This window comes from Schistocerca nitens, chromosome 5, assembly GCF_023898315.1.
Source record: "Schistocerca nitens isolate TAMUIC-IGC-003100 chromosome 5, iqSchNite1.1, whole genome shotgun sequence".
NCBI lineage: Eukaryota > Metazoa > Arthropoda > Insecta > Orthoptera > Acrididae > Schistocerca > Schistocerca nitens.
Genome location: NC_064618.1, coordinates 401,080,053 through 401,100,604, shown reverse-complemented (window position 1 = coordinate 401,100,604; position 20,552 = coordinate 401,080,053). Strand labels below are relative to the sequence as shown.

Below are 20,552 nucleotides of genomic sequence, written 5' to 3'. Positions count from 1 at the left end.
ACCTCCATGCATGGAGGAACATGCATATGTGTTAGAGAGGACGTCAAACACGAAAATTTAAAGTTCACTAACCAGCTAGGGGAAGAGCAAAACTTCGAAATTTCTGCTACACAACTGACAAAGTTAAATATAATTGTTATTTGCATATATAGAAGCCCAGATGGAAACGTAACTACTTTCATTGAAAATCTTGAGAAGGCACTTAACAGTATAAAAATAGTAAAACAACCATCATATGTGGTGACTTTAATATAGATTTCAACAAGAACTCAAAAGACAGATTAAACCTTGAGGCCTTATTAAAAACCTACAATATACATACAACTATCAAATCCCCCACCAGAGTCACCAAATCGTCAAGCAGTGCTATAGATCAGATACTAATAAATACAGATAAATATTTATACAAATCTGGAAATATGAATACAGGTTTCACTGATCATTATGCACAGTTTATTGAATTCCCAGCAGACACTGCAGGAAATGCTGAACAACAAATGACAAGAAAAGGTAGAAATTTTAGCAAGCACAACCTAGAACACCTCAGGCACTTACTGAAAAAAGAAACATGGAATGATATAGACAACTATGAGGATACATGTAAAGAGTTTGACATGTTCATGGGAATATTCTCCCATTATTTCAATATTTCTTTTCCAGTTAAAAACCAAACATTAAAAACTAAAAAAAGAAATGTTACATGGCTGACGAAAGGCATTAAAATATCATGTGCTGAAAAGAGGAGACTTTATGAAATCTCAAAAACACAAAATGTTACAGAAGAATTTCTGGTGCATTTCAAGAATTATAAGAGAGTGCTTCACAAAGTCATAAAAGAATCTAAAAAAACAACAAATGATCACCATATAAAAATGGCCAGGAACAAAATGAAAGCCATGTGGAAGATATAGAACAAGTAGGAAATGAGACCTCCCAAAATGTAAATCTCCAGGTAATCCAAGGTGGCAAAAAAATTACAAATCCAGAAGAAGTAGCCAATGCTTTTAATACATACTTTGCAAATATTAGTGAAAAATTACTATCTGACATAAAATCTTCAAATAAAAATCCTGCTACACCACCATCCAATCAAAATAGAAACTGCAACTCCCTATTTCTTACTCCAACCAACCCTAAGGAAATTATACTATCAATTAGAGAATTAAAAACAAAATTTTCAACAGGTGTGGATGAGATTCCAGATTATGTCATTAAAAATGTGGGGGACCTCATTGCAATACCATTAGCCCACATTTTCAACAGTTCATTAACAAATGGAGTCTTTCCTTCCTGCTTAAAGACAGTGAAACTAAAACCACTGTTCAAAAAGGGTAAGAAAGAAGAGATAGCCAATTATAGACCTATTGCCTTGCTATCTACATTTTCGAAAATACTAAAAAAAATTTTTCATAAGAGGTTGCTAGATTTTCTAGAAAAGTGCAAAATATTATCCACAACCCAACATGGCTTCGGGAAAGGCCGATCAACAGAAACAGCAATATATGAATTTCTGGGTGAAGTACTCGAAAAAATTGATAGTGGACAAAAAGTAACTGGCATATGCCTTGATCTGTCTAAGGCTTTTGACATCATAGACCACACTCTATTGCTGCAGAAGCTTGAAAGAATTGGTATCAGAGGTATGCCTAACAGCTGGCTTAGATCATATCTTACTGACCGCAAGCAAGTAGTAGAAATACATTTTCACAAAGAAAATAAATCAACAAGACACTGTTCTGATTATAAAGCAATAAAATATGGAGTACCGCAGGGCTCGGTACTGGGCCCCATCCTATTTTTGATATATATATAAATGACCTAACATCAACCAACCAGTACCATAGCACTATCCAGTTTGCAGATGACACAAGCATATTAGTCAGCGGGAAGACTGAAGAGATACTACAGACAAGACTGTCTGAGTCATTAACAAATGTTGTAAACTGGTTCAACCAAAACAAACTAATAATAAATAAAAGCAAAACAGTAGCATTAAATTTTCATAATGTCAAGAGAAACATTGAAGAGGATATAAGAATTCAGATGTCAGACACGGATATTGCAAGTGTGCCTAATACCAAATTTCTGGGGGTCTGGCTACAGGATAATCTTAGATGGGAAACTCACATTGACAACATATTAAAGAAGCTAAGTACCATGTGTTATTTAATGAGAGTGCTAGAAAACTGCTGTCATAAGGACTGTCTAATGACGGTTTACTATTCTAATATACATTCTGTCCTAAAATATGAGATCACTTTTTGGGGTAACTCGCCATCCTGCCTAAAACTCTTCAGGATGAAAAAAAGAATAGTGAGAATCATGGCTGGAATAAAAAGGAACAAACCATGTAGACCATTATTTAAAAGGATGGGGATTTTTCCCCTTCCATGTATTTTCCTATTTGTAAGTGCAATGTTTATAAAGAAATATACAATAACAAATCCTAGTATCCTCCCCAAAAATGAGAATGTTCATCATCATAATACAAGACAGAAAACTGACTTTCATGTACTCCATACAAAAACCAGTTTGTGCCAAAAAGGAACATTACACCGTGGAAAAATTATCTACAATAAATTGCCAAGAGAAATTAAAGTAAAGACTGATGTAAAAAATTTTAAAGCAGCATTAAAAGAATATCTGTTGACACATTGCTTTTATAGTGTGGAAGAGTTCCTCCAAAATCCTCGAGAGTCTAAGTGATGATTACGCAAATACTGTAACCATTAATATTGGCCTATAAATACATTCAGATGTAATTCTCAAGTTTCTAATGGGGTTCAAGTGTAAGCTGTATACCGACTTGCCCAGTATATGAAGTAAAATTCTATGAATGTAATTCTGTAGTGTACATGTCAATTCATAGTGTAGAAGAGTTCCTCAAAAATCCTTAGAGCTTAAGTGAGGATCATGCAGATACTGTAATCGTTAATATTGGCTTATACATGTATTCAGTTGTAAACTTCAAGTTTCTAATGTGGTTTAATTATAAATTACACATTGACTTGCCCAGTATATGAAGTGCTGTAAAATTTTGTGAACATAATTTTCTAGTTTCTAAAGTGTTTTAATTGTAAGATATACTTTGACCTGTCCAATATCTGATGTGCTACACTGTACATGTAAGATTTACTGGACCAATAAATACAATACAATACAATACTTGCAAAACTTTGTGAGCTAATCAACATAATTCCGTAGAATGACCCACATTAACAGAAAGGTAAGCATTCTGAATTTCCAGTAATGTATATTAAATTACCTGAAATTAATTATCTTTTGAAATAATGAAACCTGAAGGTCCACAGTTTGTCCAGCAATATAGACATATCAACACAATCAAATGATTTTTGTAAGTCTAGAAAGACGCCACATTCATGTTCTTTACTGTCCATTGCTTGAGTGACATATTCGATTAAGTTGGTTGCTGCTTTAATGGTGGGTGACCCCTTGACAGACCTATACTGCCCCTTAGAAATCACTTTCTGGTTACCAGCAAATTCCAGATTCTTATGTATATTACTTTCTCAAAGACTTTGGACGTTATTGGAAGAACAGATATAGATGGAAAGTTTTCTACCAGATTTCTGTTTCCTTTTTAAAAAACAGGCGCAGCTCGAACAATTTTCAACTCATCTGGAAATTTGAAAGTTGATAATTGCTGATAAAGGTGATGCAATTTTATGAATACATTTCTTAAGAGTGTTCAGACTAAGATTATCATATCTTGCTGTAAGAGAATTCTTCAAGCTGTTCACTACTTTAATTATTTCTTCTTCACTGGTTGGTGTCAAAAATATACTTTCTGACACTGGTGTTCCTCTGAATTTGTATTTGAGATTTTTAAGCTGATTGTTTATGCTGGAGCCAACAGAGGCAAAGTATTTGTTAGATAGATCTGCTGCCTTATTCTGATCAGTTTCTATTGTGCCATTTATCAGTAGGTGATTTTCAGTTGTATGTTTCCCAGATTTACCTGTTTCTCTATTTACTTTTAACCATGTTTTTTTTGGAAATATTACTTGAGTTTTGAATGACACTTTCAAAACGTTTCCATTTTTCAGAATTTAGGAGGTCTATATAGTATTTCTGATACTTTTTGAATTCTTCTTTTAATTTTTTATTGCTCAACTCATTTCACATAGCAAACTCATACCATCTTAGTTTTTCTCTAGCCTCAGTGACTTAACTTGGTATCCAGCTTTGGGTTACGGTCTGTGACTGAATTTTTTTTTTTTTTTTTTTTATTAATGGGCAGGCTTGGTTGAGAATGTAATATAGTTCACTTGAGTATTTACCATAACTGTAATGTGTTGCTAGAATACTGTTCCAATCCACATTGCTTAGTATGTTATTCAAATGAGTTATAGTAGAAACTGTGTGCAGGAGCCTTTTCTATGTTCACACCTAATTCTACTGCATGGTGATCTGACAAAGCACTTATAACAGAAGATGTACAAAGCACTTATAACAGAACATGTAAGATCATAAAGATGAATACCAGTGATTATGTAAGCTATTGCAGACTGGCATGTTTCAGTGTTCCTGGTTGCAGTGTTTATAAGGTATCTTAGATTATATTCAAGTAGAGTATAACTGAATATTCTAGTGTGTAACTTACCTGCTAATACGTTTATGCTGAAATCTCCTATAATTACTAACTCATTCAGGTGTGACATCATGTAAAAGAACTTTGTCAAGAAAACTTCGGTTTCCACTTAGGGTCTATATAAACACATAACATAAATTTCATCACTTGGTATCTTTATACATGCTGCACATAACTCAAATGTCTCTTCTAATGAATATTTACTTACATTTACAGAGTTAAAATCAAATGTACTTTTTACATACACTGACACACCCCCACTTCTGATGGAAGACCTGCAATACTTATTAGCTAGTACCATGTTTAGAGGTTTAAAATGTTCCAATTTGGCATCAGATTAGCAGTGTTCACTAATAGCAAGCACATCAGGCATAGTTTCCACTTACAAACACATCTAATTGTTCACATTTACTCAGGCCCTGCACATTCTGGTGGACTATTTTAAAGTTGTAAGTACTTTTTTGTAGATTTCTCTGCTTTTCCAACTTAAATTTAAAATTGATCGCAGGCAGTTGGGTGTTTATTTTTCTATAAAGAAGTAGCAATGTAATTGTTGTGGAGATGAGGTATATTGTTGTTTACAAGATTATTTTGAAGGCAAAATACACATCTCAACAAAAGTTTGGAATACCATAGTGTTTGCTGTAATGACTTCTTATAGTACACCCACTGAGATTTGTACAATACAAAATAAACATAATTCCTTCTGGAAACAAGAACAGTTTTGGTTAGTTAAAAAGCATCATTACAAATGAAGCAGGCTCTATCTTAAGTGTACATCGTGAAAACAAAAACAGTGGAAATCTTTATCTCATGGTGATGATTATCAGTCTTTAGTTGCAAGTTCGTCCTCTCCACATATGGATGAGTCCTTCCACTACACGCGGCATGCTGTGGATCATGATTACCTTGAGGTATGAAGTCCCACTCCTCAATGGCAGCTTCAGTGAGGTCTTGGAGATTGCCAGGTGGATTCAGACAGTGTGCAATGGCCACCTACAACATGTCACTTTCACATCTGGAGACTGTGCTGGCCAATTTATTCAGTTGATGTTGCATCTTTGAAGATACCGAATCACTGCTAGAGTATGGTGTGGTCTTGCATTGTCATTGACTAGGATGAAATTGTCACCAACTTCACATCTGTAGTGTCTTACAATTGTTTGTAGGACCTTTTGGAGGTATCAGGGACCCATAAATTGCTATAGATGGGAATTACAGGGGTCCGCAGTCCCATCATTAATGCCACCCAGAACATTACACTTCCACCTACAAACAGATGGAGTTCCTGCTATCATCCACCACTTCTCCAAACTCTGTCTAGTGTCTGGTCACAAACCAATCCGGGTTTTGTCACCAAACATGACATTACTCCATTCTGCAATGGTCCAATGTTGATATGCAAGAGCCCACATCCTTTTACTGCATCAGTTCGATTGGTTCACTGCAAAACTTCTCATTGATCTTCTGGAATGAACACCACCACGATGCAGTCTTCTGTGCATTGTTTGGTCTGAGGTACAAATCCCTGTTACCCAGGAGAAATCATTTCCAATATTTCTGGCAGCTGATGTAGGGTGCCTGTGAGCTGACAGTTGGAGGAAATGATCCTGCATTGATGTTGTCATACAAGGACAACCACTGCGATGTCTGTTGTTCATATTTCCCATTCCTCTGTACTTTCTCCACACTTGAGACATACCATTTTGAATTACATGTAACCAATAGGCAAATCTTGCTGAGTATGACCTACTGAAAAATAAAGCTACTATCTTGACTGTATCAAAGTGTTGTGTGCCTCTGTGTGGCATGTTACTGCAGTGCTGAACACTGACTGAAGCTGCTGTTGATACTGGACTGCTCATGGCATGCCGCTGCAGCAGAAGTATTTGTACACAACTGGAAAACGGCCAGAAAGCATGCCAGTAACACCATCCAGTATATGGTCTCTGACTGGGTAATGCATGAAGTGCCAAGGTAAATGAGACATTTAGTATCATAGATTACATTTTATGATAGTATCCCAAACTTTTGTTGAGCAGTTTATATACCAGAGAACTCAAAAGAAAATTGTTTTAAGGTGGTTTAATAGCTGATGCCACCTGCATGATCCACACCGATTTGTAAAGATAATTACAGTTCTTCACAATTCAGTGTCTGAGCCAACACCCTCAACCCTGTAGAAGACAATGAAGCCATTATATAATAATGTAAGTATTAGATTAGGAAATTATTAAATTGAACATATTCTCTTTAAATCTGCATTCAAATGACACAAATCTGAATGTTGAAAATTCATCACTGAAATATAAACTTTGGCTACTTGTTACATCATTTTATGAGAAGTGTTACAAGAATCACTGACAAATGTAGAAATAACACTGAGGAAAGCGTGTTGCGATTGTGTTCAAGTTTATATTAATGTCCTTGCAGACAATATTACCAGTAATCTGAGACTTTTCAGAAATGATAGTTATCTATAATAAAATACTTTGAAAATGAACAGCATAAATACTATCAGATCTTGATATAATTTCGAAGTGATATGGTGACTGAACATTTGCTTCAATTGTCCAGAAATGTAAAACTTCGCACTTCACAAAATGAAATGCCAGAGTAACCTATGACTGCAATATCAATGAGTCACAGTTGAAATTGAACACTCACTCAAATAATTGAGTGTAAATTTGTAGGGACGTGAAATGGAATGATCACATAGGATCAGTTATATGTGAAGAAAGTAGCAGACTTTGGTTCATGGGTAGTATACTAGGGAAATACAGTTTGGTCTACTAAGGAGATTGCTTACAAATTGCTCTTGCTTACAAAATCCTCAAGCAGCCCATCCAATAATATTGTTCAAACGTGTGAGATCTGTACCAAATAGGACTAGCAGGGGATACTGAATGTATAAAAATAAGGGCAGCACAAATTGACACTGGTTTGTTTCAGCCATGGACACTGTGTGCTAGCTTTTATGCAAAAGCCTACTTACACAGTTTCATGAACCAACTTTAGTTGAGCAAATGTAGACTGGGACATGTATGGATTCATTACAGATGATATGGGCAGACAGTTGAGATGTAGTTCTGAACATATTCTCCTAAAACTGCCTTGAGCAGCTAGTTCAACATCCCACATGCAATGGAAATATTTTACACTTGGTAGCTACAAAGAGGACCTTGCGACAGTGCCATTATAAAGATAGAGATTAGTGACCATCATGTCATCATAGCAACAAAGATCACTTAAGTTACTAAATCCATCAAAGAGGCTAGGGGAGTTTTTTATGCTGGAAAGACCAGATAAGTAGCTGTTAGCATCCTACTTATACAATGAATGGACATTACTTAGTTCTGGTACAATGAAATTATAGAGGAGTTATGGGTGAAACTTAAACTGATTTTTAATCTCACTCTGAAAAAGTATGTGTTAAGTAAGTGGATTAAGGACAGAAAAGATTCACCAATTTTCAAGAAGAAAAAGGTAATAGAAGTTTTTATTTCTATAAAAAGGTTGATGTGTGAAGCTTATGACAACATCTGTCATATATTGGAGAGAGATCTTACCAAGAACCCAAGAAAATGCTGGTCCTACTAAGGAACTAGTAGGCTTCAATTTAGTGACTTGTCCATCAGTCTACTGTGGCAATAGAAAGTAGAAATATAAAAGCTGAAGTTTTAAATTCTGCAGTTAAAAAAAATCATTCATGTAAGAGGAACATACATACAATTCATTATTTGACCACCTCCCAAACTGCCATCCAGAGGGTATAGAAACAAGCATTCAGGGTCTTGAGAAGCAATTAAAAGGAACAGGAAACAGTGAGAAGCAACTAAAAGGAACTGAAAACAAATAAGTTGTCAGATCCATACGGAATCCCTATCCTGTTTCAAAGTAAATACTCTTTGCCATTGGACTCTTATCTACCTTGCATTTACTGCAAAACTCCCAACCAGTGCAAAGTTCCATGCAACTGAAAAAAAAGTACAGGTGAATCCCATACATAAGAAGGGTAAAAGAACAGACCCACAAAGCTAAAGGCATTATCCTTAATATTGATTTGCTGCAGAACTCTTGAGCATAATCAAAGTTCAAATATTATAAATTTCCTTGAGAGAGAAAAGCTTCTGTCAACAAATCAGCATTGATTTAGAAAGCATTGATGATGCATAACTCAGCTTGCCCCTTTGTCATATGATATCCTACAAACCAAGGTAACAGGAAAATTCCATGGTCCCAGATTTCCAGAAAGTGTTTGACATAGTGCCCCCAGGCAAGCTCTTAACAAATATCCATGCATATGGAATAAGCCCTCAAGTTTGTGAGTAGCATGAAGACTTTTCTAGTAGTAGAACTCTATATGCTGTCTTAGATGGCAAGTGTTCATCAGAGACATAGGTATCATAAGGATTGCCTAAGTGAAGTGTTATAAGACCACTCTTGATCTCTATATACATAAACAGTCTGATAGATGGAGTGAGCAGCAATGTCCATCTGTTTGCTGAGGATGGAAAAGTGTTGTCTTTAAATGACTACAGGAGGATATTGGGTGACTCAGAATTCTTATTGGTGCAATGAATGACAGCTAAGTCCAAATGTAGGTCAATGTACATTGACACAGATGATTAAGGAAGAGAGTCTTGTAATGTTTGATTACTGTACAGGGTCCGGCATAAAAAACTCCCCGATTACAAAGTAACGTGCAGCGGACAGTAGAAGGAGCAGAGTGGTGGAGGGCGCGTCGTCAAGTAGCTGCCTACGTGCCGTTTTCAGTGTACGCCATGGCGTGGTCTGGTGAACATCGTGCCTTCGTAGTGGAAGATTTTATTCAAAATGGCGAATCGCCTATTAATACTCAACGTGCTTTTCGCGTTCGCTTTGCGCTCGGACGACGGGACCCTGTTCCCGATAAGAAAACAATTTATTCTTGGGTTGCTAACTTTCGTGAGACAGGTTCCGCATTAAAAAGGAAACCACCTGGACGACCACAGACTGCAACAGGCCCCGGAAATGTTGATGCAGTTAGAGCTTCAGTTCAACAATCTCCTCGACGATCCGCTAAAAAGCATGCGGCAGCATTACGGATATCTGATCGAAGTGTGAGAAGAATCTTGCATCGAGATCTTAAAATGCATCCTTACAAAATTGTAACTATGCAGGAACTGAGTGAACGAGACTGTGGTGTCCGTGTAAGTTTGTGCCAAGACCTTCTTCGGAACATTCGTCCCAACGATATTGTGATTTTTTCTGATGAAGCACACTTTCACCTTGCCGGAACAGTGAACAGCCAAAATTGCAGGTACTGGTGTGAACACAATCCCCAAGAACTTCATCAACGACCACTTCATAGCCCTAAAGTAACAGTATGGTGTGCTGTTTACAATTCCGGAGTGATCGGTCCTTACTTTTTCAAAGAAAATGACAGGAATTTAACCGTCAACAGTGAACGCTATTGTGCCATGCTCCGCGACTTTCTCCAACCGCAACTAAGGGAGCTTTTTGGTGAAATAGAGAACGTGTGGTTCCAGCAAGATGGTGCTACAGCCCACACAGCGCGGCAGTCACTGGCATTGGTGAAGGAAATGTTTCCTGGACATGTGATCTCGTTGCGTGGAGACATTGGCTGGCCCCCACGATCGCCGAACTTAACGCCCTGTGATTTCTTTCTTTGGGGCTATTTAAAAGCAAAAGTTTATGAACAACGTCCACAATCTTTACGAGCCCTGAAAGAAGCAATTACACAAGAGGTTGAAGCTATTCCACCTGAAATGACTCAAAGAGTAATGAATAACTTCAGGGAAAGACTCAATCAGTGTGTCGACAGTGCAGGAAGCCATTTAAGGGATGTTTTATTTAAAAAGTAAGACCATAAGAGTATTTTCTAAAATGGCATAATATGTACTTTTATTTAGTATAAATAAAATTGTTCTACCTTATTTGGTTTTGTTTTTATTAGCTTTCCTTAAAGGGGAGGTTTTTCTGCCGGACCTTGTATTAGTCATGTGCTGCTTGGCAGTCATATAGATTAAATGTCTAGGCAGAGTCATATGGATTAAATGTCTAGGCATAACACAGCAAAGCTATATGAAATTAAATGAATACATAATGGCATGAGCTATGGTGCATGTAGTGTAGTGTTCTGGTTAGTGTCACTGCCTGGTGAGCTGTAGGTCACCAGTTCAGACTTAACCAACAGCAATTATTTGTTATTTGGCTGTATGCTGATATTTGTAATAAACATGCTTTCAATGATATGTGTTGTATTTCAAGTGATGAATCCTGCTTTCAGATTTTGACTTGATTCTGCTTATGCCATGGCAGTAAGATCAGCAGTAGGGAAGGCAAATTGTTGACTTCACTGTAGCTCATTTACAAAGGAGACTGTGTATAGAACACTCGTGCAACCCACTCCTCAGTACTGGGCGTTTGAAATCCTCATCTCTTCAATTTAAAGCAAGACACTGAAGCAATTCAGAGGTGTGCTGCTAAATTTGTTACTGGTAAGTTAGAATTACCTGAGAGTATTATGGAAATGCTCTGTGAACTCAAGTGGGAATCTATGGAGGGAAGATTAGTCTTTCACAAAATGCTATTGAGAAAGTTTAGACAACTGGCATTTGCAACAGGCCGTGAAACAAAAAATTTCACTGCCACCAATGTACATTTCATGTAAGGACTGCAGAGATGAGATAAGAGAAATTAAGTGTCCCTATGGAGGCATACAGACAATGGTTCTTCCCTTGCTCCATTTGCAAGTAAAACAGGAAAGGGACTGTTAGTAGTGGTATAAGGTACACTGTGCCACACAATATATAGTACCTCACAGGGTATCTCTGTAGATGTAGATGAACCTAGAAATATAGTATAACTTCCAACATGCTATTCTGATAGCCATCACAATGGCAAGATAAGACTCATCACTCTGCATAGAGGTGTTTAAGCAATCATTCTTCCCAATCTCTACATGTGAATGGAACAAGAGTAATGCCTTAGTAACTAGTACAACAGGATATGCCCTCTGTCATAAACATCACATTGTTTTCTTGAGTGTGGATGTAGATGTAGCTCTATTAGTGTCTGAAACATATTATTTTTGCTGAAGATTCTGAATTTAGTTACTTCTGAAATACATCAAACAATTCAGATCTGGTTTCAGAAACCACCCATGGGCATCAGAGTTTCAGCATGTGGCCTTACAATGTAAATTTGTCCCAAACTTGAAGGTTGCTTTTGATGCTGTCATGCTGTCTTAGACACATTTCTGTTTGAGGTGGTATGATCTTGCCTTTATCTGTTCTACTGACTTGCCCAGACAATTACAGCAATACATGTATGTTAACATTGTCTCTGAACCATGGTGCAGCTTGGCATTTTTCACAGATATTAATCATTGTAAATGGTGAAGAAAAAGATAAGGGGTTGGGGTGGAGTGGAGGTGGGGGGGGAGAAGAGGACTGACTTTGCATCCTGGCCCAGATGGCCTGATCAGGAATGACTAAACGCCATGTCAGCCTCTGTCATTGGCATCATTTTGATAGGATATGAAGGGGCAAAGACTCATCACACCATTCTCCGTCACTGTCAGCTTTCTTGAGCTTGGAGCAGCTACTTCTCTTTTAAGTAGCTCCTCCACTGGCATCATGACACTGATTGCACCCTGTTCCATCCCCCCCCCCTCCCAACAAAGAAAAATCACTTGCAGTGCTGGGAATCTAACTTGAATCCTCTGCCTAGTAGCCAGCCCAGCTGACCACTGAGTTACAGAAGTGGACAGGCTGTATTGTGTCCCTACATCATGATGATGTGTTGAGTATCCAAGTAGTGAGAGGGTATACACGGGTACATGTAAGAAGTGCACTCTGAGAAAACAGGAAGGTAAGTTTTAAGGAAGATAAGAACTTATGTTAGTTTCTCAATATGTTCTGTGTTACCCGCACTTACAAGGTGTCCCTTGTAAGACTCATCAGGCACATTTCTCACTTTTGTTTCAGCAGATATCTGAAATTTTATTTTTCATAGTTAGTCTGAACTAATACTGCTCATCACATCTTTCAAGTGGTGCCTATTGCTGACACAAAGTGTCTAGTTGCTTCCTATTGCAAAACAATACTGTTTTTAAAGCAGAATTTCACATGACCACTCAACAGAGCAGTCTCACATTAGTCTAATGTGATAATTCATTTTATTGATATGTGCTAACAGGGACAGTAAAACATGAAGAAAAGCAGTACTCCATCAGCACAGCATCACCCTGACCCACACTCTGGTACAGCAGGACTGCTCAGTCTCTGCTGGAGTACTGGCTATTCTTTGTATTTTACTGTTCCTGTTAATGCATGTCAATAAAAAAAATATCACAATGGACTAACTTGGGGCAACTCCATTGCAGAAGCACATAAAATTCCGCTTTAGAAATCAATTTGTTTTAGCAGAAAACAAATCAATACTTTCAACACTGATTGTCACTTGAAAGAGGTAAAGAGCAGTATTTGGATGGCCTGACTCCAGCAACACAGTGAAGAAACTAAATTGCAAATATCTGCCGAAACATAAAGAGAAAATGTGCCTGATGACTCTTAGGAGGGACACCAGGTATATGGTAGGTAATACTTTGTTTGAAATTTTTATCATGCAAGTTTCATCATAGGAAGAAACAATCTAAGCTGAAGAAAATTATCTCCAAAGGAGAATCACAGTCAATCTGTGTATGTAAGTTTACTTACTTGCTGTGGGTATCTAGATTAAGCGTTACGCTGCCCAAAACGTTTTCACCATATTTAACATATCCTACAAAACCAACAATGACGTATAAGGCAACAACAACAGCCATGCCTCTGTTCAGGACACCGGTGTATCCACCAAATGCAACAGGGTTCTTCATGTTGCCTTCAACAGCAATTATCTGTGTACATAAAAAACCAGAGTGAATATAAGTCTGTTTCTTCAATTAATGTTGAACCAAAATTTCTTCAGTTTATTTTATGTACAATTCAAAAAAATGAATTTTGTAGTTTTTTACATTAAGATAAATTTACAATTATAATAACACTACAAAATATGGTGTAACATTCAAAAAACTATTATGAATACTGCAATATATGTGATATTTTACTTATTTACTATCTGAAAATATGATCAAAATGAGAAAAAAAGTAAAGTGCCTAAAATACTGTCAATTTTATGTTGTAACTTGCAGAAAGAAAAGAAAATTGGCAGTTCTGTAGTATTTAAGGAACAGTTTCTGAGTTCTTGTTAAGTAAATCAAAGTATTTGGTTTTAACATTAGATTTCACTGTGAAGTGTGAAACAGATATTTTGAGTAAGAGTAAAAATATTCCCCCCCCCCTCCCCCCAAATACAATAAAAACTGACTACATTACAAAGTTTATAAGCAATGATGATGATGTGGATTCCAATTTTGGGAAGATAATTTTTGTGCCATCTAAGTTCTTGAACAGTCCGTGGTGGCACTACATTGTTGTGTTGTCAGAATCCTCACTGGTCAGCTGAATGGTATTTTATGATGCCCTGACTGATGACGAGGATTCATATATGCACTTATCTTTCTACTCATGCAGGGTCTGGGATTCTCACAAGCCAGTTTGTTAATGGTCCAAATGGCGCTGAGCACTATGGGACTTAACATCTATGGTCATCAGTCCCCTAGAACTTAGAACTACTTAAACCTAACTAACCTAAGGACATCACACAACACCCAGTCATCACGAGGCAGAGAAAATCCCTGACCCCGCCGGGAATCGAACCCGGGCGCGGGAAGCAAGAACGCTACCGCACGACCACGAGCTGCGGACTGTTAATGGTCCACTATGGAAACCTGCCTCTTGGAAAAAACTGTTCCACTAGTGTCAGATGCCATCATCAACATACAAATTATAACTGTCAGTTAGCAACGCAAAGGTGATGTAGGAATTTTGCCTTGGCTATTTTGAAAGAAACATCCAAGCGTTCGCTTACAGTGAGAAACAAGTGATGTACAGATACTTTAATCTCACTCACCTTGAACAGGAGTCCAGTGTCATAATAAGTGCAACATCTCACTTGGTGCCATCATTGCAAACACAAAATGTGACTGGTGAGGTGTCCTGTATATTGGTATGACTGAGTAGAAAGCATGTTAGGTGGTGAACTACCGTTACTAGTAAGTACATTTCACACTACTGGTGGTACACTTTTAAGAAGAATATTTACACGAGATGAAATGGAAGTTCTAGGACAATGTTCATTGTCCCTTAAGGCAAGTAATACAAGAATCCATAAGCAGGACATGTGCATTGTTATTCGTCCATAGCACCCTGCTGGAGACCTTAGCAATTATCACCCCCTCCCTCCCATGTTATGTAAGAGTAACATTCCATGGGTGTGAGGATACTTATTATTTGCAGGCTTTCATGGCCATTGTCAGAGAAAGAAAAATCTTTGTGATTAGGCCCTGGCATCATCTGCTTCTTCAACAATAACTCCCCAACGGGATCTTCTTGAGGAGTCTTCTGAAGTCTGTGTTGAAGGAACACTGGAAAGCCATGTCATGTTCACATATAAAGTGTTATCTCACTTTTCTGGAAAGAAAAAATGGTGAAAGCTGCTCAGGCTCTCTCTGGTCAGCCATTGTTGTTGGTCAAATATTGATATGTTGTTAAATTCTATATACTTGCCATAGTATTCTCTGCACACTACTACCCTAGATTTCACACTTTACTTCAGAGTTGTTTGGTGTTTATGTACTGTAACACATTCTTGTGTTGACCTAGTTTCATCTACGAACAGTTGGCACAGCCTCAGTCTCTTCATAAAGTCCTGCAATGCTGTGTGTAAAAAATGTAGGTTCATGCAATTTCTCCAAAGAATTTGAATTATCCTGCCCATTAGCCTGGAGACATCAAGTAGCCTTTTTGAGCAGGAAGAAGGCTCCTTTTTGTTATTTGATCTTTCTGCTCAGGCATTTTATCAAAATACCATGCATGTTGAAAACCTCCATGATTGATATTCTGGTGATTTTTGATGTGAAGGTATTGGATACAATGGAGATCACTGAGTATAAAGTTGCTCCAGACTTTAGTGATGCAGTTGCATTCAGCCTTTGGTCAATTTATTTTATATGTCAAGAGGAATTTTATTACAAAACTGACAGTTTTGCTATTGGATGACCCTTTTCATCAGATTCTGCTTATTATTTTATGGAGCCATTTCAAACAGCAGGTGTTAAGCAGTGCTGAAAGATAACTATCTTGTTGGCTCTATTATATAGATGACTTGTTTATTTTGTTGGTCACCTATCATTAAAGAGGTACATTTTACAAGTTCTTAGTCACTATCCACCCTAAAATCAACTTTTCTAGGAGTTGAAGAGTGAGGTGGTCTCCCTTCTGGTTTCGGAAGTTCTGAGACTTCTATGGCCCATTGAGCTTACTGGATGCCTAATAACTAATTGCTTCGCATTGCCATCTAGTTCAGAAGCAGGAAGTGTTGATCAAACTGTCTCCACAGGCTTCCTGTGTTAGTGACAGCTTGAAACTGAAAATGGGTCAATTAAGGGGGATAATAATGAGAAATGAGCATGAGAGCATTTCTACAGATAAGGCTTTAAAACTATGTTCTTCGAAAGTGCAAATAATGATGAAAAACCTCCTTCTCACTATGCAAGGCTGCTGTATATCTCTGTGTTAATAAACTAGACAGGTAAAATTCTTTATAGAAATGGCTAAAAAACAATGTTTTTCAGTCAAAGACACTTCAGGAATTTGTGAAATGTTGCACTGTTGTGACAAGCTGCACATTGATGAAACTAGAAGAGCAATAAAAGAACATATGCAAGAGCATGAAAGTCACACACATTTGAAACAAAGAGTGAAATTCGTGATAACAGAACACAAAGAATACTGTTGCCAGGATATAGATTGCAACAAAATGTAATGTCTATGGAAAACCTATCTCCTTAGTGATCTCTATTAAGAATGAATCTAACTTCAAAAGTGTTGAGGGATGCAGGCTTCCATGTTCATGACTGCCAGGCATCAAGAGTAGCTTGCAAACTATGACCTGTGGGCAGTATAAATAACTCTCAGAGGACACCTCAGCGTTTTTGTTTTCTGATTTGTTTTGAAACATTACCCTATCAAGTACTGCCCATTATCAGTATTTAATCAATAAGGATTGACTTATTGAGAGCCTGAGGAAATCTTACCCAAAAATTCCTCTTCTCTCAACTGTGTGAAGAAACATCCTTTACATGTGAACACAAGAATGTTTCTTCACAGTACTTAGTCACCTATGGACACCAGAAGGTTCCCAAAAACAATTCTCAGAAATTTATAGTTGCAGTGAAAGCAGAGGATGGTGAGGCCTTATCACCCAAAAGATGAAGTTGAAATGAAGTGCATACCTTAGAAACTTATCAAAGCAATTTCTGAGATTTGGTGGCAAATGTGGAGCAATCATGAATGATTGAGCGACCCCAGTGCTTCTGATGTGTGGTATAATTGAAGCTGTGATGAGGCTACTAAGATGCTGTGTTTTATTCAGTTGTCAACAGTGTAGCAAAAACAGTATTACACATTTGATTACCATGTGCATATTGCTCTGATGGAAAGATACCAAGAGACTGCATTGTTTGGAATATCATCAGAAGTTCCTTAATAATATGAATATAATAGAGGGAAACATTCCACGTGGGAAAAATATATCTAAGAACACAGATGATGTGACTTACCGAACGAAAGTGCTGGCAGGTCGATAGACACACAAACAAACAAACACAAACATACACACAAAATTCAAGCTTTCGCAACAAACTGTTGCCTCATCAGGAAAGAGGCAAGGAGAGGGAAAGACGAAAGGATGTGGGTTTTAAGGGAGAGGGTAAGGAGTCATTCCAATCCCGGGAGCGGAAAGACTTACCTTAGGGGGAAAAAGGACAGGTATACACTCGCACACACACACACACACACATATCCATCCACACATCTGCTTGTGTCTGTGTATGTGCGGATGGATATGTGTGTGTGTGCGCGAGTGTATACCTGTCCTTTTCCCCCTAAGATAAGTCTTTCCGCTCCCGGGATTGGAATGACTCCTTACCCTCTCCCTTAAAACCCACATCCTTTCGTCTTTCCCTCTCCTTCCCTCGTTCCTGATGAGGCAACAGTTTGTTGCGAAAGCTTGAATTTCGTGTGTATGTTTGTGTGTCTATCGACCTGCCAGCACTTTCGTTCGGTAAGTCACATCATCTGTGTTTTTAGATATATGAAGTTCCTTAATATGTTTAAATACTATGTTAAAATTTATAAACATTTTAGCAAATATACTCTGTCACATTAGATGGTAGCCTCAGTCCTAGGAAACTTGTGAAATTGTGGTTGGCGCAAATTTATTTATTTTTAAGCAGGAAATCTTCAGTTGATCCACTTATTCTGTAACACATAATGTCAAAAGCAGCCTTTCTGAATGCAAAATGTAGAATGAGCAAGTTCGGGAGTTTCTCTCACCATTAGGATGAAACAGGAAGTGGGAAGTGGAAGTTCAGAGGAACTGAATGAAATGGCACAATGGTTAGCATGTTGGATTCGCATTCAGGAGACAATAGTTCAAATCCATGTCTGATAATCTTGATTCATGTTCATATGAAAGGGCATGGCCAATTTCCTTCCCCACCCTTGAATCATTCTGAGCTAATGCTCAGTGTCTAATGACTTTGATGTTGAAGGGAGGATAAACTCTGTACTTCCTTCCTTCTTTATTCAGAGATTGTTGGACTAATGTGCACTCAATCATGTCTGTAACGGCAGAAGTATGTGTATACATACAACTACAATGGAAATTCCTGGATGAACTAATGTGAAAAATAAAGGAAAGGCAACCACTCGGTTGACTGTAACACTCAACAGAATACAGTATTCACATGTCCTTTTGAGCTCTTACTTTTTCTCTAGTAAAAGCACATTCACACTCAGCCACATGGACACCCAAACACTCTCACCCACACCCACAGCCTTGGGTGTGAGCTTTTGGGTGTCTGTGTAGTCGAGTGTGAATGTGTGTGCTTTTGCTAGAGAAAGAGTAAAAGTTTGAAAACTAGTGTAAATACAGTATTCTGTGGACTGTTTTTATGTGGCACATATCACTCAGCTATAGGTGAGTGTTCGCCTTTCCTTCATTTTGCACTACACACACACACACACACACACACACACACACACACACACACACACACACAGTGCTGGATTTGTAACAGTACGAATCAGTAACCCTGAAGGGGGGGGGGGGGGGGGGAACAGTACTGAAGATTTTGAGATGTGGTAAGGTAGAACATTTGCTGCAGTTGAAGTGACCTAAATGTAAGAAGTTGAACTGCGAAGTTGAATGGACCATCACTGACTTATTTTGACCCTTCAGGATATGTGTAAGCGCGGCTGCTTCGTAGAAAGCACTCTGTTATGGACACCAACAGCAGGGAAAGATGTAAAGGAGCATCATACAACAAAAATCTTTCAAAACTCTGGACAGTTGTATGAACTGCAAGTTAAAAAAATTAATTTTTGTTCCTTTTTCAATATCTTATAGTTCAAATTTACTTGTGTGTTCACCTTACTATAATTTATTTTTGTTACAAATTGTAAATTGAGAAATAATAATTAACTTAATTAGAGTGTTTGGATTTTACCAGTGCAAATGTTGTGTTCACACTTTGGAACTTCTCAGAAAAGCATTAAAATAATATTTTAAGAAGTCTAAATTTCAAAAACACCTCAGAAGGTCACAAGACGAGAACTTTTTAAAATCAAGCACTGTATAAAATGAGTTCATCATCCAGACGTAAAGGCACAATGGAAGTCTACCAGCTGCCATGTTGTCCTCTGCCTTGTGACATCATGTGGATGCAATATGGGGAGGCATATGATCACCTTACCACACTCCCAGCCATTTTGCAGGCTTCCCAGACCATGGAGCCACTACTATTTGGTCAAGTAGTCGAGCAGATGCGCAAAACTATAGACCTATATCTCTGACATCGATCTGTTTTTGAATTTTAGAATGTGTTTTTTTGCTCGCGTATCATATCATTTCTGGAAACCCAGAATCTACTCTGTAGGAATCAACATGGATTCCGGAAACAGCAATCGTGAGAGACCCAACTTGCTTTATTTGTTCATGAGATCCAGAAAATACTAGATACAGGCTCCCAGGTAGATGCCATTTTCCTTGACTTCCGGAAGGCGTTCGATACAGTTCCGCACTGTCGCCTGATAAAGTAAGAGCCTATGGAATATCAGACCAGCTGTGTGGCTGGATTGAAGAGTTTTTAGCAAACAGAACACAGCATGTTGTTCCCAATGGAGAGACGTTAAAGTAACCTCTGGCGTGCCACAGGGGAGTGTTATGGGACAATTGCTTTTCACAATATATATAAATGACCTAGTAGATAGTGTCGGAAGTCCCAAATGGCTTTTCGCGGATGATGCTGTAGTATACAGAGAAGTTTCAGCGTCAGAAAACTGCAGTGAAATGCAGGAAGATCTGCAGTGGATAGGCACTTGGTGCAGGGAGTGGCAACTGACCCTTAACATAGACAAATGTAATGTACTGCAAATACATAGAAAGAAGGATCCTTTATTGTATGATTATATGACAGCGGAACAAACACTGGTAGCAGTTACTTCTGTAAAATATCTGGGAGTATGCGTGCGGAACAATTTGAAGTGGAATGAACATATAAAATTAATTGTTGGTAAGGCGGGTGCCAGGTTGAGATTCATTGGGAGAGTCCTTAGAAAATGTAGTCCATCAACAAAGGAGGTGGCTTACAAAACACTCGTTCTACCTATACTTGAGTATTGCTCATCAGTGTGGGATACGTACCAGGTCGGGTTGACAGAAGAGATAGAGAAGATCCAAAGAAGAGCAGTGTGTTTCGTCACAGGGT

The 20,552-nt window shown here is 37.9% G+C and overlaps 1 protein-coding gene across 5 annotated transcripts in view; it reads right to left on the bottom strand.

Moving 5' to 3' along the window:
• The window catches only part of LOC126259391 (proton-coupled amino acid transporter-like protein CG1139), a 284,611-nt gene that overhangs the window by 8,145 nt on the left and 255,914 nt on the right, over positions 1 to 20,552 (bottom strand). For all 5 annotated transcript variants that reach the window (XM_049956157.1, XM_049956154.1, XM_049956156.1 and 2 more), the window contains exon 8: positions 13,339 to 13,517. In XM_049956157.1, the coding sequence (XP_049812114.1) occupies positions 13,339 to 13,517 (179 nt within the window). The remainder of the gene's footprint in view (positions 1 to 13,338; positions 13,518 to 20,552) is intronic.